The 21,784-nt window shown below is 38.7% G+C and overlaps 2 protein-coding genes across 3 annotated transcripts in view; both read right to left on the bottom strand.

Annotated features, from left to right (window-relative positions):
* matn1 (matrilin 1) overlaps window positions 1-1,297 on the bottom strand; it is a 33,174-nt gene extending 31,877 nt beyond the window's left edge. The window contains exon 1 of one of the 2 annotated variants that reach the window (XM_039739431.1): window positions 1,024-1,297. In XM_039739431.1, coding sequence (XP_039595365.1) covers window positions 1,024-1,123 — 100 coding nt within the window. In that variant the 5' untranslated portion in view covers window positions 1,124-1,297. The remainder of the gene's footprint in view (window positions 1-1,023) is intronic. The other variant, XM_039739430.1, reaches the window with a different exon arrangement.
* Window positions 1,298-10,848: 9,551 nt separating this feature from the next.
* Window positions 10,849-21,784, bottom strand: part of LOC120517241 (lysosomal-associated transmembrane protein 5-like) — a 34,429-nt gene continuing 23,493 nt past the window's right edge. Inside the window, exons 5-7 of the mRNA XM_039739432.1 lie at window positions 15,828-15,923; window positions 14,865-14,963; window positions 10,849-12,077 (exon numbers count right to left, since the gene is read on the bottom strand). Coding sequence (XP_039595366.1) covers window positions 12,018-12,077; window positions 14,865-14,963; window positions 15,828-15,923 — 255 coding nt within the window. The 3' untranslated portion in view covers window positions 10,849-12,017. The remainder of the gene's footprint in view (window positions 12,078-14,864; window positions 14,964-15,827; window positions 15,924-21,784) is intronic.

Raw genomic sequence — 21,784 nt, 5'->3', positions numbered from 1 at the left:
TAAATGGTTTTGTGATTCAGTTAAAAAAATTTAGAAAACATATTTCGAATGGAGACTAAACTTTGCAGAAGACCACTAACATGATCACTTATTCATTCATCATTTCCCTGAGCCTGTTTTTTCTGTTAAACTGCTGCAGTGAGCTGAAGCCTTTCATTATGGACTGATGTGGAAGATTGGAGCTAACCCTGGATGAAACTCCAGTCCATATGTAGGGCACACTAACTTGCATGCCCAGCTCAAGCCAATTTGGAGTTGCCTAATAACCTAATATACATCTTTAGTATACAAGGAGAAATTGAAAAATATGGAAAAAAATCAAATTGCAAATATATACAAAATTTCATATCTGTTTCTGAATTTCCAAACATTTATGTTTTCTGAATGCTTCATAGTTGTCTCTCTTATAACAATTAATTGCCTAAAATTAAAACAAATCCTTAAAGCCATATAATGTGTGTTTTTATTAATCAAATGTTCAAATAAAGTACAAAGCTATATTAGAAATATTTATAAATTCATTGTTTTACATATTTAATGAATTAAAGAGTTTTAGGAAGAGTAAGTGAAAATGAAAGTAAAATCAAGTTAATTAGGATTGGATTGAATGGATTCAATAAATGGGTGGATGGAAAGCTGGATAGATGGAAGTGTGTTGCATGCTGCAGATTTTTCTGAAAGTACTGGATCTCTCAAGAAAGGTCTGTTAGTTTCTTTGCTTTTATATAAAATAAACACAGTATATTAGCAGAAATGTGCTAATCAATTTAATGAAATTCTGCTTAAATGAAATCTTTTCTTTCTCTACCGAATTGTGCAACTCTTCCTTCTATGTCCTATTCATCATCTACACCAGTGTTTTGAATCTTCATCATGGACCCATTTTTTTAATCTTATTTTCTCTTGCCTCCAAAAAACAGAGTAAAAAAGAAAATATGGGAAGAGTTTTAACAAGTTTTTCCAAAATACACCTGACAAAGCAAGTAAGTCGAAATTGTTTTAAATAATTTGATCCTTTCTTACCTGCATGTGCAGCTGCTGTTCTTGATTGTTCCAGAGCTTTGCTTTCCAAGCAGAGCAAGAAGAAGACACAGAGTAGAAATCCGGAACGTAAGCACCCCATGGTTGTAGGACAGAGGAAGACAGGTTACAGAGTGAATGTCAGGAGGCCTAGCTAAGACATAAGAATATACCACTCCTTTGATGAGGTATGGACCCAGCCCCTGACATAAGGGAAATACCTGAGGACCACAAGTTTGGTTTCAGTGAAGGGGGGAAAAGTCTGTCTAGGCAAAGTGACAGAGAGGAAGAGAGCGAGAGAGAGAGAGGGAGGGAGGGAGAGGGAGAGAGAGAGAGGGAGAGAGAGGGGAGAGGAGGGGGCAGCCTGTGACAACTCAATAACTCATTGAAAAGGTAAAGGGAGAAATTAGAGCAGCAAACACAGAAAGAATGGATTAAGAAAACATTAGTAAGCAGCATGCTGCTGGTTTAAAGCATCTGACTTCTTTTAGGTAAAAATATGATTAAAAGTTAAGATTTAATTTAAAAAATATGATTAAAATTATAGTCACCTCAGCCAGGCATACAAGTCTGTCAGGCAAAATCTTTACCTTAATATAATGTAATGAGAACACTATGTCTTGGAAAATAATTCTTTATCATGGTTTGTGTATGGAAGTGCTCAGTATTGCTAAAATAACTAGAAACTCCCAGAAATGTGTCTTTAAAATAAAATGCCTTTAAGGGGTCACTGTTCATCGTACGGCTGTGTTAGTGTTCTTATTACTACAGCATTAAGTGTTTGTGTGTCTCATTGTGCTTAGGAAAACTGAGCTTGAATTGAAATCTTAATTTCAGCTCTGGGACTCATACTTCTGAGGCTCTAACCCCCTCCTGAATTTGTTTTGAATTAAGAAGGTTTGGAAAGCAAATAACTAAATAAAGTAGCCCCCAAGACCCAAATTCAGTTCCCAGCCTGGCCACTGTCTGTGTGAAATTTGTACCTCCTCACATGCCTCAAGGAGTTTTCTCCCACTTCTCTGGTTTCTTCCAGCATCCTATTGAAGTACATATTATTTCAGATTAGCTCTGTATGACTGAGTGTGTTTGTTTGCATGAGTGTGCTCTGTGATGGCTTGTGAGCCAGACTTTGCTTAATTCAGTGCAGGCTTGACATCTCCGTCACAGAGATTAATGTCTAAGGTGCTGTGACACAGAATGAAATAATACTCCACGGCAAGAATAAATCAGAGACTGTTTAAAAATTTTGATAACAAAATGGCATTTGAACTGGGACTGTGCTAGATTTGATGAAGCCAGAGTGCTTACATAGTCATTTGCATTGTCTCACTTAGTAACTTGAGAATAATTTGTGTTGTTGATAGACTGTCAGGCTGCCCAGAAAGATTCCCCGTATTGAGTGAATGTGTTTCTGTACAACATTCTTTTCATTTTAGACTCAAATTTTGCATTTATCCATCCAATTTATGTATACTGTATTTGTCGAGAGATACGAAAATCAAAATAGTAGAAGATAATACAATATTTTAGGAGAACGTGGAAATGATGCACATACAGGGATGGGATTTGAAAGTTAACACATTCATGTAGCAGCATTAACTGCTGCGCCACCATATTGTCTGCAGAGTCACATTATGGTGCAACCTTTTTTTCTTTGTGATTGCCACAAAATCTTTTATATATGCTGAGTATTTTTTAAAATGTGTGGATGTGATGTATAGTTTTGTGTTTATTTGGCTTTATTTTTCATTTTTGTGTTCAGTTAGTATGATTGTGTGATCCATTCAGATATCTAAATTGTGTTTAAGGTTGACAATGACTGCATAAAAATAAAGTGATGAGTTATTATGATACTGTATCATGAAACATACATACTGTAACAAATAACAAGTGCTACTTCTCAGCAGTTCAGTCCATGATAAGCTAGTCACATGCACACATTTTAATGTATTTGTTTAGCAGAGGCTTTTATCCAAAGTGACTTACAAAGATGTCAACAAAGTTGGGTAAACATCAGTCTCTGGGACTACAGTATTTGGGACCAAGTGTTACAGAACAAAGTTACAAAATAGATCACAACAATTGAGAATCTCAGAACAATAAACAATAGCATTAAAATTCGTTAGTTACAAAAAACATTTTAGATGCTAATGATTCTTCAGATAATTTGTTGCACTACTGCCAAAAAGTATTCTTAATCACTTCTCCCTTTTTCTTTAATATTTGATTTCTATAAGCAGTTTAAGTACTAAAGAAGTCCATATCCACCTGAGTTTCATCTACTTTGAAACAAGACCAAAACCCACTTTGTGGTACAGAATAGAATAAGCGAGGTGGTAGTTGAGCAGATATTTATTTATTTTATGACTGCAAGGAAGTTACACTTTTCTTTCTAGGCCACATTTGAAAAGTGCTCTGATCTCCCATGACCTGAAACTATATTATTTGATTTTATGAATCAATGAGTGGACTTTACTAATTATTCATGGTTGGAATCATCAGTGTTTGTAAGGTTTTTCTAGTTACAGTTCTAAAATATTTTTTAATATCAATTGGACCCACCCCTTGTTCCCATACCCTTATAAGGCACTTGCTTGTTGTCAGCTTTTGTATTTATTGCTGTTGTACATTATTTGCATGTATATCTAAAGCACATTTTGTAGACAGCACAGCGGCTGGCGTTGAAGCCGCACCTCTTTAAGGACTTGCTTTGAATTCCAAGTTCAATCACCATCTTTGCACACTTAGCACATTGCCTAAGTTTTCTGTGCTGTGTTTTTTTCCATTTCTGTATGTATTCTAAAATATTCTAATTTTTTGCTGGAAAAACAATTATCTTAAATTCAATAAAATGCATTCTTACTAAGCTCCCTTCTCCAAGGACAAGCTCACAGTACACAGATTTATATAAAATGGAAAGAGTAAACTACATATTCATACAGTATTTATAGATATTAGAGAACATACATGTAACATTTTTCTTCTTTGTGTGGGTGAGGGCTGCAACGATCTTTCATTAATGGCGAGTTAGCTTGGTCTACATTAAATGAAAGAATTCTTCTGCAGAAGCACTCAGACCACAGTGTTTCTGCTTCTTGGAGTTGGAGAGACATAACTTGAGCCTGAATAAAGCCCTTTCAGGCAGGTGAAGAAGCAGGCTCTGTTTGGATGTGTGTTCCAGGCCAGCATCTAAGGTTACTCTGTGTAATGTCTCTGTTAATTAATGTGGCAAGGCAAATACAAGCCCAGCTCACATTTCATAGGCAGAGTCCAGCACACGTTAATTTTTTGTAACAGGACTGGAAAATACGGGTTCAGGAACTTAAAAAACAAAAAAATGTTCTAAGGCATTTGTGATTTCTGATATAGAGTTAACTGTTTAAAATATTAATTTACAAGTTGTTCCATAGAGATTAGGAGCCTGGTTGTAAACTCTGCATACTGCCTGCCTGAGATATTATTATATTTACTGTAGAAAGTCTGCCAGCTACTGGGACTATTCTGCAACACATTGTTCACATTTTGAATGCTTGTCACCTAGGTGTAGCATGTCTGGCCAATTCAATGTGATAATTAGTCTAGCGCTATTAAAATTGTGGTCTCTTTGCTGCTGAACACTCATTTCAGTGTTCACTCATTTCATGAAAGTAAAAAAATAATGATGGGACAGCAGCATAATCATTAAATCAAATAATAATTAAAAACTCGTAAAATAACTTTTCCACTAAGTGAATTGTGCTTTTTGTGTATGGCCTAGAAGCTGGTCAACAGAGTAAACATGTGAGGACAGAATGACTTTCTTTAATGAAAACCTGTTTGCCCCATTTATAAGATGAGCTCTTAATTTGATTGGTCATACTCTATGATGGACTTTTTTTGTATTATCCAGGGTTTGTTCCCACCTTGTGGTCAGTACGACCAGGTTAGCATTGAAGCCTCACTTTTGTGTTGAAATAAACTGTCATGAAAAGGGTACTAATATATAGGTAAGCTAAGTTTGTCTAGCCTATACTTGTATCCTGCCTTGAGCTGGGATAACTGGATAAGAGAGTTAGATGATGGATGGATGAATGGTTAAGTTAATTTTCTAAAAAAAAATAACAATGTTGGGAGAGCAATTAACTGTGCTGGCTTAAAACTCTAGTGACGTGTGTTTAATTCTGGCCTACTTATTGTCTCCTGGGTTTTCATGTTGTTCTTGTGTCTTTGTGCTTTTTTTCTCTCAGATACTGGAGTTTCCTTCTGGATCTGAATTAGGTCAGTGATATAAATGTGTACATGAGTGTGACCTGTGGTAGACTGGCACTCCATCCAGGGATGATTTCTGCTTTGCATTTGGTTGTAGCAAGAATGTTGTCTGGCATTCTGTAAGCCTAAAATTGATTTAGTGAATGGATGAACAAATGGGTTATTTTGCTTGGTGAGCAAGTTGTGTATTCATATTTGTTCTGGTCCTCAGAAATTTTAATTATTCAGCTTAGACAAACTTTGCTTTTGCTTTATATGTTAGTATAGTCTGTACTAAATTGTTTCATTATCTCTAGTGTCCATGGCACATTTGATGCTTACTTTAACAAGGTCAAAGCAATGACCATTCAGTGGTAATCCGATGGAAAATAAAGCAGTGTTACAGAAACATTTGATTAATTGAAATCAGTTTTAATGTCCCAACAGGAAAGTTTGCTTTGTCATCAGGTTTTACAGTGAGACCACAATGTAATATTAAAAACATATCACAAAGAACACCACCATCAACCATAAACTTTATACAAATAAATAAAATAAAGCAGTAAACATAACACCTTTGGTATAACATCAGATTCTGTATATTATACATACAAAATTAACCCATCATTAAGGCTTCACTAATGATTGTTGCACATGATAGCTGCCCCTACTATGATTTGAGCCTGGGGTGTTTATTAAGTTTTACATTTTTTGGAAGTTAATAACAGTTGGAATGAAGTGGTATTTAAACCAGTTGCTTTTTATCCTTGAACCTATGACCTGGTTGCAACAAGTGGAATTGAAAATGTAGTGGGTGAGTCCTGTCTGACAAAATACACTCTGCTTTCTGTAGTACTTGCTTATTAAACAGGTTTGTCAGGTTTGATTGTTTAGACCTAGTTGTTTTACTGCTTCATTTTACATTTTGATTACTTTTTTTTTGTGTGGATGTTGAGATTTCCAAACCAGGCCAGCAGAAATTAAGTAAAGACTGGCTCAATACAAGATTTATAAAAGACTGATGTAATGGTAGGACACATTAAAAATAATCATCTTTCTTTGATAGTAGTAGCATTGCTGTCCAATTTTGCAGACAGCTTCTACATTTTCATTAAAAGTCAGCTTTGAGTCTATAATTGTCTTAAGATGTTTATAAATGTCCACCTCATGGTATTTGATGAATATTTCTTGTGGTTGAATGGTGTTTCTTGCAATATCAGTTATTAGTTGTTACGTTTTTCTAATGTTTAGGTGTAGAGAAGAGTCATCACACCAGTTAACTAAATAAACATGACTGGTTTTATTCTTTTTAAAAAGGCTTACAATCACTGTGTAATCAGTAAATCTTAAAATGAACTTCCTTTCAAATTTACTGTGATAATTGTTATTGTAGAGATTGTACAGAAGAGGTGAACGAACACACCCCTGAGGGGACCCTGCAAATGAGGACAGCAAGTCATACAAACAACCATTTACTTTCACACCTTGAGTCTCCTGTCTGTGAAAATGACAGTCAGACGCCCTACCAAATTAAAAGTAAATTTTCAAATGATACTAGATATTTGTTCCTGGAATGTATTTTTACTTGCACTAGATGGTACTAAGCATTTGTTTTGAACAATCTACTTAATTTGTAAAATTTCCAAAACTCCCATAAAAAATATTTTATTATATGTTGATGAACTTAGTGATGTTTTGGAAGTTCCCAAAAATAAGAAAGTATTAATATATAAGTGTAGTGTATTTTGGTCATGTGGTGTTTTTCGAAATTTGCTATTACCATACTGCATGAGTATGAAGGCGGTTAATGTTGCTTTCCATAGTTCCAGGGACATACATTTGATGGACACTCTTCCCATGTTTGTGTGTTTTTTTCCATATAAAATGATTGCTTCTTACATTCCAAAGACACACTAAATAGGTTAATTGGCAAATTGAAATTGGTCTTTTATGAGTATCTGTGTGTTTGTGTGTGTGCGTGTGTGGGCGTGGGTGTGTGCGTGTATGTGTGTGTGTGTATAAGTCAAAGTGCCCTGGCATTCCATCCAGGATTGGTACCTGTTTCTTCAGACAGTGTGACTAGCATAGACTCTGGCACATTATAATCCTGAAATATGAATAAGAACATTCATAGAATGAATGGAAGGATAGATGTATCAAAATTGAATTACATTTTCAAATCAGTTTATTACAATTCAGGATCACACGTGCCTGTATCTTATTTTGGGAACACTGGGTGCAAGGCATTAAGCAGCCCTGAACAGGTTGCCAGTCCAGCACAGGGCTCAAACACATAAATGTCCACACTTACACAATTTGTTACCCCAGTTTACCTTGCTGCACTCCTTTGGGGATGTAGAAGGAAAATGTGCCAGGAGGAAAAAAAACATGCAGCTCCTGGGAGAACATGCAGGCTCGGTACAGTGACTGCGTGTAGGATTCAAAACTTACACACCGGATCCATGAGGCAGCAGTGTTAACCACTAGACTACTCTGCTGTCCTGACCTGGAGATAATGGGCAATGGCTGTAAAAAAATGGATGTAAAAATTGCTTGCAACATGCAATGGATATTGAACAGACTGCTGTTTTTCTTCTTTACTAGTGTTGGAGAGTCCCGTTATAATTAAGAAGACTTTAATAAATACCAATTTGTGTGAAAAGTTACACTGTGCCTGTTATTCATTGTCTGTTGTTCCACTTTTAATGACTGTGGTTAATGTAATATACTGTAGCCTGCAGGGAAATTCTAAACATTTAACTTACAGCAAACTCTGAGCACCAGGGATTTTTTGTAGAAAGAAGTGAATTAGCTACACTGTTACTTTGGTATTTACATAACTGCCGTGTTGGTATTTTTTTTCCAATGAGGAATAGATTTATTGCTTGTGAGCAGGGAGAACATTCCAGAGTGACACCACAAACCAGCTCTTTTACTTCTTCTCATCACATAGACATTTTGCCAATGTAAGCCGATAAGAAAACAGACAAACTTGGTTCTTTTACTTCAGGCAGTAGAGTACTTTGCCTTAATATGAAAACATGGCCAATCAAAATTTTACTGTAAAGATGTAAAGAACAGGACCACAAACGTTCTTCTGTTTGCCTAATGAAAACAGAAAATGTTATATAAAAAACGTATAGGTATGTGCTCAGTGATGAACTGACGTTCCATCCAGAGTTAGTTGTTGTCTTGCTGTTAATGCTACCAAGATAAACTCAGACTCTGTATGAACCATTAAAGCTGATTTGAAAAATAAAAATGAATGAATGAATGTTGCAGGTATTTGGAAATAAATAGTAGTTATTATTTGAAAACTTGGAATTTGGTGGCTATGCTTATTTTGAAGTCAATTGATTTTTTTATAATGCCATTGTGTTCTGAACCTGTACAACACAGCAGATATTTAAGAAGAAAGGCACATATTTTAGACAGATATTTTTAGCAAATCATTTATCTTATTTAACAAAAAATATTTGGACCTAGAAGAAATGTTTTAGTTGAATGAAAAGTGGTATACAAAACAAAATTACATAATTAAGAAATTACTCCAAATCCAGAGCTATAACATTTGATATGTGGATTCGTAATTGTAAGAATGGCAGTGGGAGGACTAGAAAACACTAAAAATATCGGCTGACTGTAGTCTGAAATACAGGCAGCTCAACATGCAAATATTTAAACACAAGCAAAATTTTCAAGTACACAAATTTCAACATCCAACATGAGAGGAAGATCCTTCCCAAATAATATATTACACTCATTTGAGCAGGTACATGGAGTAGTGGACAACTGCAATACATGTTACATAATTTACACACCAAAAATTTATATGAAACTAGAAGCTGTTCGTGTCAGAGGTTTCTTATAAAATTCAACTTCAACTTGGTTAATCAGCAGGAGGCAAAGAATAAGATAAGATGACAACATTCTAAGTGAGCTGAAATTTTTATGGGAGTCTTAGAAATGCAGTTTAATGTTGGAAAATGCTACATATAGACAAAAGGGAATTTAGTTGTAAATACAAAATGGGAGACTCCTCTTTATAGGAAGCAACCTCAGAAAAGGATTTAGGGGTTTATGGACATACATCATTCTCATCAATTGTAGAATCAATTAAAAAGGCAAATAAAATGTACAGTTGTATTGTAATAGCTAATTTAAACCTAGGAACATTACACTCAGATTGTATAATACATTAATGAGACTGCATGTAGAATGCTGTGTGTACAATTCTGGTCACCATTCTACAAAAGGACAGAGCAGCACTAAAAGCTGTACAGAGAAGAGAAACCACATACAATCATGGACTAAAGGTATTAAATTCCCTTTGTGTTATCAGCACAGATAGATGGGTGTTAACCTAATCCAGGTCATCACAATTTACAATGGCATCAGTAAATTTCATTCAATAGAATTCTTTCAATTATCACAATCGCATGCTTGGAGACACCACTGGGAATTAAGGGGAAGTGCATTTAAGACTGAAACCAGGTAGCCATTCTTCACACAAGAAGTCATTAGAATCCCAACCAAGCATCTGAGTCATGTGGTTATAAATAAATTTAGTACTGGTGGTATGTGCATTTTTATCTTGCAGTAAAAGAAAAGGTTTTTAAGAGCTTCTGTTACACCTCTCCTTGGAAAGTGCCACAACCATTGTCCTTAAAAACTCAGCTCAGAAGATCAGTTGAAATCTTAAGGAAAGACACCCAAGAAGGTCAACAATGGGTGGAATTCTAAAGAGAAATTTACAAGTGACACTTTTTCCGAGAATTCGTTTTTGGAGAAAAAAAAATATTAAAACCAGGAGTAAATATCAATTCTGAATTTAATTAGAAGTAAGTGTATATTGTGTTTTTTGCCCCTCCACCACCCAAGTACAATACAACAAAAACATTCTGTTCCTATTGAGCCTGTCTGGAAGAGAAAGTTCCAAATGCTTACAGACAGGCATCTAAATTCAGATTGGAAGTTGGAGATTAGCTGTAGACTGAGAAAAAAAGAAGTAATTCTACCTGAGTTTAAGTGGCTCTAGACACAATAATAGGACAATTACTGGGCGCTGACACCAAAAAAAACTTGTAATTGATAGATGTAAATAAATGATAGATAATGGATGGAAGGATGGATGGATGGACTGGTGACATGGTAGCGCTAGGAATTAGGAAGACATTCTCGACTCTTGAATTGAACTCCTGTTAGTATTTAAAGGCCACTCCATTCTGAGTCTTTGGTCCATATACTGTATGTGTGCTGGGTCAAAATCTTCTCTGGCAGGGTGGTAGTATAACTACAGAATTCAAGAGAGGGAACAGCAAAGAGAAATTAAGTGTTATTGTGGCATTTTGGAGTAGATGAAGAGAAGAAGCCTCAGCCTACTGTAGAGATAGTGGCAGCTGACCTGTAGTTAACCAGATTCCCCAGTCATAAGATTCCTTTGTGTTTCATTGCTTGTTTCTTTTATTTTTCTCATCATACATTCCTTCCATGTGAATACATTTATTAAGAGCATGTTTGTTTTAAATTTTGGAAGCATAATGCTCATTAGGAGGCACTTTTATAGTACCGTATATATAAATAAATGTGCTTTACACAGTCTACTCATTGAATATCTTTATTGCTTGTCATAACATCTTAAAAATAACTTACAGAAATATTTAAAAAGCAAGCAATGTAAACACATAGCTTTTAAGTTTTTTTCTTGGAGATCATGTGACATTTCTAGCACATAAGGCCTATTTCAGTAAAAAGAAATAATAGATGCTTAATTCTGTCATTTTTAAATATATTATAAGGTGACAGGTTTTTACTTGTGTTTACGAAGGCTGTTTGCATTAGTTGAAGTTTCAGTTATTATGAGCAAACAAAAGCAATACTATAATTAAGTAATAACTTGGCTAGCTTATCTTTTTCCTGCTGTTGAAAGATAAATAGTCCTCAGCTATTGTAAAAAATGATATTTTGGTAAATAACATCAGTGTCAAATCAGCTACAAATGTGTAAGATCGTAAAAAGTAACTTGCCTAAAGCACAGTGTCTGTGATTTATTTTTCATATAAGTAATTACTTTAAGGCTTCTATAAACTAGAAGATAACAAATTTTCTCTTTCTCTGAGCAATAATATGCTCCAACTTTTTTGTAGCCAATTAGTATAAAATCTCCATTAGAAAACTGTTTTGAACTACATGTAAAGTATATCACAATGATATTCTTAATTGTAGGGAGATGTTAACTTGGTAACTTGTACTCAGAGTAATTACTTCTTTTATAGTCAATGCACAAAGAAGTTATTCTAATATAAACAAATATCACTGGAAAGAATTTTCTCTGTTTTGAGTATTTCCATGTCAATGAAAACCAATACAAACACAGGAAGATTAATAACACATGGTAAAAATAATAACACAAAATTAATTTAATATCTGTACATACAGGAAAATGTTGAATGAAACCTAACATTTAAGTTAATCTGGTACTTACTATTCTGTGCTAAGGATGCAGACAGCTCTAGGCAAAGAAAAGAGTTTATAATGTTGTCAAACTGCAAATCTGCTTCCAGGATTCTGCCATTTTACTTTTCATGAACAGTGACTATAAACATCTAACATTTTTAGATATATTTCAGAAGAATAATAACAGATATTTCAAGCAAAGTATTACCAAGATATTTGATTAACTTTTTGCGAGACAAATGCTAATCAGATGATACATCAGTATTTGGCTTGGAAAAACAGATGCCAAAAGTTATATTCTGAGGTGGAAGCAATCACACTTTTTTGTAGGCTGGAGGCGTCATTAGGGCTTCATCATAGGAAGGCAGCTTTATCTGTGGAGAAGAACATTAATTCATATGTTCAGAAAATGGAACACAGGCCAGTTAAATGACTTGTTCAGCATGACACAAGCCTGTATTTGCAGTTCAACAGCTTACTGCTGGTCCACACAGGCTCATAGCCCACTTTATGCTGATCATTTCCTCCTTTGAGCCTATGACTTTTGGATTACTAGTCTTCTAATTTAAAAATTAGCAACATTTTACTCCACTAAATAATGTTCTTTTAGCTCTGAATGCTACTAATATTCCCAGCACAAACCTAATGATATCACCAAGTATGCAAGTAACCCACACAACATTTTCCATCTGCCTTATACATGTTTTATCCCTCAGTCATCACTTCTCTAACTATTTAAACATTAAGATGCTTCTTTTTCATGTTGTATTAATTTTAAGGATTACCGTACTTTGAGTAAGTTGTAAACTACTAAGTCATATAGTATCACATCTTATTCAGATCAGAGCAGAATCAAACACTTTTGTATCCAGCTATGGTTTCTATTGAGCACTTTGTTTTTGATGAAGTAGTATACAGGTAAATGAACAGAATTCTGCTTCTTTCCCATCTGAATATAGTTTATTTAGCAGCTTCGAGGTAATAGGAATAGAAGGTTACGTTTCTCCTACTCCAGGCCTCAAACAGGGCCAATGTATAGATTGAATAACAGCTCAGTAATGGCCAGTGTGGAAGAAAAGAGGTTTTTACTTATTATTGCAAGGCTTTTGGGCCTAACTGCATGGTTTAAAGATGACTAAAGACATGTCAAGAAAGGTACATTGAGTATGCAATGCTTTCTGGGATTGCTAATGTTAAAAGTGCTTGCACAGCTGTCTACTAAAAAAAAGGAATAGGAAAATTAGGTCTAAGGCTACGCTGTAAAACAATTAAATTCTTGTATCTTCTGGTAATTATGGTGAAATTAATAGTGTCTGTCCTCCTGGAGGTTTTAGAATTGTAAAATTTTATTTTTAATTTTCTTGTCTAAGTTACCAGTACTATCGAGACAAATAGTACACATTAGTGTACCTGGTCAATAAAGTGAAATCTGATTCTGATCTTCTGTAACCCAGCCATGGGGGATACACAGTGTGTTTCCTCGTGCCAGTCCCAAGCCCACATAATTGGGGAGTGTTGCATCAGAAAGGGTATCTGATATGAGATTTCTATATTGTATCGGTCAAGGCACCAGGTTAACAGTACCGCCAACAGTACTGTTAGCCACAGGGTGCTACTGTTGGCTGAAGGAGAAGAAGAGAGGAAGGCATACACGGAGGCATTAGGAGAGGAGGAAGGTTAGGAGACTAGAAGTGAAGTTAGGAACTTTGAATGATGGCAGTATGACTGGTAAAGGAAGAGAGTTCACCAATATGATGGGGAGAAGGAAGGCTGATATATGGTGCGTGCAAGAGACCAGATGGAAGGGGAGTAAGGCCAGGTAGATCAGAGGCGCGTTCACATTTATTCACTATAGTGTGGATGCGAGGAGATAAGGGGTAGGGGTTATCCTAAATGAACAGTATGTCATGAATGTTTTGGAGGTAAAAAGAGTGTCGGACAGAGATTTGATTATGAAGCTGGAAATTGAAGATATCATGAAAGTGTTGAACTGATCAGAAATGCTTATCAACCTGCCAAGGTGCTTTAATGTTTTTTCCAATAAAGTTGATATATTGATTAACTACAAATTCTTTAAAAAGTCTGAAATACTTCCACACTTGACCCGAATGAGTGTGCCCTATGATGGAGTGTCTTCTTGTACTAAATTGATTCCTGCTTTGTGTCCAATGCTCTCAGGATAGATTTGAATCAGATTAAACATGGTCAGTAAAATGGTTCACCTTTTCTTGAATAAGGCTGGTTATGGGTAACTTACGCTTCTGTTATGCCAATCACAGTTTAAATATTCCTAAATTACTAGTAAACTAAATACATTTTGCTGAAATTATATCTAATCACTTTATCAGAATATATTTTAGGTAGGCGGCACGATGGCGCAGTGGGTAGTGCTGCTGCCTCGCAGTTAGGAGACCTGGGTTCACTTCCCGGGTCATCCCTGTGTGGAGTTTGCATGTTCTCCCCATGTCTGCGTGGGTTTCCTCCTACAGTCCAAAGATTTGCAGGTTAGGTGCATTGGTGATTCTAAATTGTCCCTGGTGGGTGTGTGTGTCCTGTGGTGGGCTGGCGCCCTGCCTGGGATTTGTTCCCTGCCAGCGCCCTGTGTTGGCTGGGATTGCAGACCCCAGTGACCCTGTAGTTAGGATATAGCGGGTTGAATAATGGATGGATGTTTTAGGTAATGTCATTCAGTGAAAATGGCTTAAAGCGCAATCTTGCAACATCTGTGGCTTTTGCACAATCATTTTTAGCAATATCTTTTGACTGATATTTGAGGAAGCTGAATTTGTTTTTTTAACCCATCTGCGTTGCCCATCCACTCTCCCAGCTGGCTTAGCACCTCCTAGTACTGATGAAATACCAGCAGATATGAAGTGACAAAGATGTGAATGAATTATGACAGAATTGCTTGTTGTGATCTATGACAGAAAAAAGGTTAATAACTAAATAGTATTTCAATGATACTTGGTTCAAAATGCCTACATAAAGTTTGAGTAATATAAAATTTTAAAATCAATTAGTGACAAAGTATTCTTAAAGTATGAAGTGAAAAAAAAACAAAGTGATGAAAATTAGATAACATTTGATGACGTAGAACTGTTCTAAAATGGATTTGAAGGATATCCATACAGTACTGTAATTTCACACACAGTATTTCTTACCATTGGGTTGATATCATATTTGCAAGAGACATCTCTAGCTGCTTCAGCATGAGCCTTTATGAAGCGATAACAGCGGATCACACAGTTGACCACATACACCTGAAATAAATTCAAATATAACTAAAGTTTCAATTTATCAAATGAATCATTAGGTCATGATTTATGCTATGTGCTTTCAATCTAAGTTATATGGCTGACATTCTGCAGCCCTAAAACATTTTATGGGATCTGTAGAGGAAGAATTCATATTTTTATGAGACATTTTATGGAATAATAGTAAGAATAATTGTTATAATCTAATAAATTAAATTAAATGTGATGCAAAAATTATTTTAAATTGAGTTTCAGTAACTGGTATTTCTTTGTAGTAAATCAAAATGCATCCTTAATTCAGACAGTGGTCATAACTAAGAAGTCTAAATAAGCAAACCTTTATAACTAAACACAAAGGGCAAACCTGAACTCCAAGATTATCCTATCTGAATATTAAGATTTTTTTTTCTGCTAAGCTTTGGTGTAACCATCCAAATGTTTTTTTGCTTTGTAAAAAGAGACACACAGCAGTCAGACTTGGATACAAAATGGGTGTCTGTGATGTCAGTTGTTGCCACACACATATATGGCAAAACAATACTGCTGCTCAGGGCAGTTTGCCATGTCTCTATAATGATATATTTAACATAAGACATGTGAAGTAGAACACTTAAAAAAATCATAATTCTGATGCACAAAAACAAAATGAAAAACGCTGAAATACTACTAGGTTCAGTCAGTACCTGGATTTAAATTTGATGGTGTCCATCCTCAAAAGCAAGTAGCTTGAGATGTTTTAAATAAGGGTATCCTTTGAGAGTGAAATTGATGTGTGTAACTGTAAAAGTTAGACTGGTGCTCACAGTAATAAGCTATACGACTTTGATAACACAAATAGTCTAAGCATGGCATAGAAAAAGAAGTTCATACCTTAATCAGAATACACAATGTGAAAACAACAGTGAAGATGATGAAGAGCTTTGTCATCTCGTTGGAAGTAAACTCCTTTTTCCCACTCAGCTTTTGCTGGAGACACAAAAGTTAAACAGAATCCTGAGTATGCTACTTGCAATCATCAATGAGTCAATGAAACATAATTACATGCTTGTGTTCCATATTTCAAAGGCACCCCACTGCCTGCTACCTACCACTGGACATTTGTGAAACTGTTTTTATTTACTGTTGTAAACTGCAATTGTTTTTGCACATGTTTTATTACAGCCCGAGTGTCAGTATTGTGTGCCTTGAGTCTGCCTAATATATACTACTAGCAGAATACCCGCGCTTCGCAGCGCAGAAGTAGTGTGTTAAAGAAGTTATGGAAAAGAAAAGGAAAGATTTTAAAAATAACGTAACATGATTGTTAATGTTATTGTTTTGTCTTTGATATGACTGTTGTTGTCATATATATATATATATATATATATATATATATATATATATATATATATATATATATATATATATATATATACATACATGTGTACATTGTGGTCCCATTGACGCCCAGGAGGACCGGAGGAGGGCTTGTGCCTCATCCAGACCGCGAGGGGGCGTCTGCCCTGGTTATGTTGGGGGCCTCGTTTGAAGGGCTTGGAAGCCCAGCCCTGTAGGGACCCGTGGCCACCGCCAGGCGGCGCCCAGTGCCTGATTTCCCGGCGGGACACCCAGGATATGGGGTGCCAAACAGGCAAATAAATTGATTTTGTGAATATACAAAGTCAGCGTCAGAATATATAAAGTCAAAACTTGAATATATAGTCATTCCCGAATATATAAAGTCAAAACTTGAATATATAAAGTCACTGTCGGAATATATAAAGTCAAAAGTTGAATATATAAAGTCAACGTCAGAATATATAAAGTCAGCGTCGGAATTTATAAAGTCATTCCTGATTATATAAAGTCAGCATCGGAGTATATAAACTCACTCCTGAATATATAAAGTGAAAGTCAAAATCTATTGATTGAAACGACTCTGAACTGAACTAAGTGAACAAAAACGTATTCAGAAAAATAGATTAAAAAAACACTGTTCGGTTAATGTTTTGAAAATGATGCATGTGCCCTGCCCAGGATTGGTTCCTGCCTTGCGTCCAGTGTTGGCTGGGATTGTCTCCAGCAGACCCCCGTGACCCTGTGGTCAGATTCAACGTGTTGGGAAATGGATGGATATTCCAGCGCTGACTTTGTATATTCCGACGCTGACTTTATATATTGAAGTTTTGACTTTATATATTGCAGCGCTTACTTTATAGCCTGTATTCCGACGCTGACTTTATATATTCAAGATTTGACTTTATAGACCCCTCCTTGAACTGTCACCTTATCGTGGTGGAGGGGTTTGCTGTCCCAATGATCCTAGGAGCTATGTTGTCCGGGGCTTTATGCCTGGTAGAACCACCCAAGGCAAACTGGTCCTAGGTGAGGGATGAGACAAAGAGCGGTTCAACAAACCTCCGATGAAGAATAAAAACCTTGAACGACGTTTTCCCTTGCCCGGACACGGGTCACCGGGGCCCCCCTCTGAAGCTAGGACCTTGGCGGTCTGATCCTCGGCTACAGAAACTGGCTCTTGGGACGTGGAATGTCACCTCTCTAAAGGGGAAGGAGCCTGAGCTAGTGCGCGAGGTCGAGAGGTTCCGGCTAGATATAGTCGGACTCACCTCGACGTACAGCTTGGACTCTGGAACCAATCTCCTTGAGAGGGGCTGGACTCTCTACCACTCTGGAGTTGCCCCGGTGAGAGGCGCCGAGCAGGTGTGGGCATACTTATTGCCCCCCTACTCGGAGCCTGTGCATTGGGGTTTACCCCGGTGGACGAGAGGGTGGCCTCCCTCCGCCTTCGGGTGGGAGGAAGGGTCCTGACTGTTGTTTGTGCGTATGCACCGAACAGCAGTTTGGAGTATCCACCCTTTTTGGAGTCTCTGGAGGGGGTGCTAGAGGGCATACCTTCTGGGGATTCCCTCGTTTTGCTGGGAGACTTCAATGCTCACGTGGGCAATGACAGTGAGACCTGGAAGGGCGTGATTGGGAGGAATGGCCCCCCCGATCTGAACCCGAGCGGTGTTTTGTTATAAGGGTGTTCATATGTGCACTTGGCACCAGGACACCCTAGGCTTCAGGTCGATGATCGACTTTGTGGTCGTGTCGTCGGACTTGCGGCCATTTGTCTTGGACACTCGGGTGAAGAGAGGGGCGGAGCTGTCAACTGATCACCACCTGGTGGTGAGTTGGCTTCGATGGTGGGGGAAGATGCCGGTCAGACCTGGTAGGCCCAAACGTGTTGTGAGGGTCTGCTGGGAACGGCTGGCAGAGTCCCCTGTCAGAAGTAGCTTCAACTCCCACCTCCGGCAGAACTTCAACCACATCCCGAGGGAGGTGGGGGACATTGAGTCCAATGGGCCATGTTCCGTGCCTCTATTGTTGAGGCGGCTGACCAGAGCTGTGGCCGCAAGGTGGTCGGTGCCTGTCGTGGCGGCAATCCCCGAACCCATTGGTGGACACCGGCGTGAGGGATGCCGTCAAGCTGAAGAAGGAGTCCTATAGGACTTTTTTGTCCTGTGGGTCTCTGGAGGCAGCTGATAGGTACCGCAGGCCAAGCGAATGCGGCCGGTTGTTGCTGAGGCAAAACTCGGGCATGGGAGGAGTTTGGAGAGGCCATGGAGAACGACTTTCGGACGGCTTCGAGGAGATTCTGGTCCACCGTCCGGCGTCTCAGGAGGGGAAAGCAGTGCAATGTCAACACCGTATATGGTGGGGATGGTGCGCTGCTGACCTCGACTTCGGGGCGCTAGGGTCGGTGGGGGAGTACTCAAGACCTCCTCAATCCCACTAACATGCCTTCCAATGAGGAAGCAGAGCCTGGGGACTCTGAGGTGGGCTCTCCCATCTCTGGGACTGAAGTCACGGAGGTGGTCAAAAAACTCCTTAGTGTTCCAATTTCCTTAAGGCTCTGGATGTTGTAGGACTGTCTTGGTTGACATGTCTCTGCAACATCGGATGGACATCGGGAACAGTGCCTCTGGATTGGCAGACCGGGTGGTGGTCCCCTCTTTAAAAGGGGACCGGAGGGTGTGTTCCAACTATAGAGGATCACACTCCTCAGCCTCCTGGAAAAGTCTATTCGGGGGTTCTGGAGAGGAGGGTCCGTCGGATAGTCGACCCTCGGATTCAGGAGGAACAGTGTGGTTTTCGTCCTGGTCGCGAACAGTGGACCAGCTCTTCACCCTTAGCAGAGTCCTGGAGGGTGCATGGGAGTTTGCCCAACCAGTCTACATGTGTTTTGTGGACTTGAAAAAGGCGTTCAGCCGTGTCCCTCGGGGAATCCTGTGGGGGTGCTCGGGAGTATGGGGTACCGGACCCCTGATAAGAGCTGTTCGGTCCCTGTACAACCGGTGTCAGAGCTTGGTCCGCATTGCCGGCAGTAAGTCGAGCCCGCTTCCAGTGAGAGTTGGACTCCGCCAGGGCTGCCTTTGTCACCATTCTGTTCATAACTTTTATGGACAGAATTTCTAGGCGCAGCCAGGGTGTTGAAGGGGTCCGGTTTGGTGGACTCAGGATTGGGTCACTGCTTTTTGCAGATGATGTTGTCCTGTTTGCTTTATCAGGCCGTGATCTTCAGCTCTCTGGATCGGTTCGCAGCTGAGTGTGAAGCGGCTGGGATGAGAATCAGCACCTCCAAATCTGAGACCATGGTCCTCAGCCGGAAAAGGGTGGAGTGCCCTCTCAGGGTTGGGGGAGAGATCCTGCCCCAAGTGGAGGAGTTCAAGTATCTCGGGGTCTTGTTCACGAGTGAGGGAAGAATGGAGTGTGAGATTGACAGGCGGATCGGTGCGGCATCCGCAGTGATGCGGCTCTGCATCGGTCTGTCGTGGTGAAAAAGGAGCTGAGCCATAAGGCAAAGCTCTCAATTTACCAGTCGATCTACGCTCCTACCCTCACCTATGGTCATGAGCTATGGGTAGTGACCGAAAGAACGAGATCGCGAATACAAGGGGCTGAAATGAGTTTCCTCCGCAGGGTGTCTGGGCTTTCCCTTAAAGATAGGGTGAGAAGCTCCGTCATCCGGGAGGGGCTCAGAGTAGAGCCGCTGCTCCTTTGCATCGAGAGGAGTCAGATGAGGTGGCTCGGGCATCTGATCAGGATGCCTCCTGGACTCCTCCCTGGTGAGGTGTTCCGGGCACGCCCAACCGGGAGGAGGCCGGGGAAGACCCAGGACACGCTGGAGGGACTATGTCTCCCAGCTGGCCTGGGAAAGCCTTGGGATTCTCCCGGAAGAGCTAGAAGAAGTGGCCGGGGAGAGGGAAGTCTGGGCCTCTCTGCTTAAGCTGCTGCCCCCACGACCCGACCTCGGATAAGCGGAAGAGGATGGATGGATGGATGGACTTTATAGATTCCAGTGCTGACTTTATATATTCCGACGCTGACTTTATATATTTAAGTTTTGACTTTATATATTCCAGCGCTTACTTTATATATTCCGAAATATTCCAACGCCATCTTTATATACTCAGGTTTTGACTTTATATATTTGGGAATGACTTTAGGCTATATATTCAAATCTTGACTTTATATATTCCAGCGCTGACTTTATATATTCAAGTTTTGACTTTATATATTCAGAAACAAGTATTGACTTTATATATACCGATGCTGACTTTATTTATTAAAGTTTTGGCTTTATTTATTCCGACAGTGACTTTATATATTCGGGAATGACTTTATATATACAAGTTTTGACTTTATATAGTTAAATGTAGTCATCATTGTATAACTTTTTCTTTACCATAGAAATTTAAAGACTAAATTCAACTTCCATTCCTAACAAAGATATTTCTGGCGACTAAATAGAAGCTACTTATATCCAAATTCGAGCTATTGAGCTGTCGCCTGCCTGCCTGAATAAGTCACCCTCGCTTCGCTCTTACTTTTTTACCGTTCATTTAATCATGGCTAGTGGCGGAAAAATTATAAAATGGAAGGAGGATTACACTGAGTATGGCTTTACCAAAACAATTATTGATGGCGAATCGATTATTCATAAAGCTTCAATTGGTGATCTGTTTTTCTGTGTTAACCTCATATTTTTTCATACTTCTTCTCAAACCAAGGTGCGAGGCTAAAATGAATCGGGAAGCGCTGATCAATGTAATCGGTGTACCAGGAAATCATGCATTGACAGAAGTTCCCCTTTGCTTGTGTTTAAATGCGTGATTTTTAACGCGTCATGGAGCACATGCATCGAAGCTTCTCAGCTGTGCTTGTGCTAAGAAAAGGAAACATTTTAAAAATAACACGATTGTCAATGTAACCTTTTGTAAGTAGTGCCTGGAGGATTCAGTGTGGAGAAACTCTAGACACAGCGTGTGTATTAACTTGTGGATTTTTCTGTGAGTATTTGGTGGCAGCGTCACAAAGTCGTAACACTGCGTTAGCTGCGGAGCTCAGCTCAGAGCGAAATGAGGTGAATGGGAGGGGAGATGATGACGTGACTCCCCCACCCGCCTTAACTGTCAATCCCCCACAAACACAGTCTCTTGGAATTTGCATAAGCACAGCCCCATACCTGCAATTTTAACTTAGTTACAAAGTGATCAAAACTCTCGTTTATATCCTGCGTCCTCTCATTAAACTTGTATCCCGTATTCGCTCGCTTCTTATTGTTTTGCTGTCTTCTGAATTATATAATGCATGTTTTCAGCGCTTTTTGGAGCTCTTCCTGGTTTTCTACGTACTGCGTTGACAGTCAGTTCACGTGATTACGTGGGAGGCATGATGATGTCACACGAAACTTCGCCCCCCACGGCTTTCGAGCTCAACTCCATTACAGTATATGTAGAAAAATAGCTTCCAGTTATGACCATTGCACGTAGAATTTTGAAATG

The sequence above is a fragment of the Polypterus senegalus genome, chromosome 17, assembly GCF_016835505.1.
Source record: "Polypterus senegalus isolate Bchr_013 chromosome 17, ASM1683550v1, whole genome shotgun sequence".
NCBI lineage: Eukaryota > Metazoa > Chordata > Cladistia > Polypteriformes > Polypteridae > Polypterus > Polypterus senegalus.
This window is presented reverse-complemented; position numbering and strand designations above follow the sequence as displayed.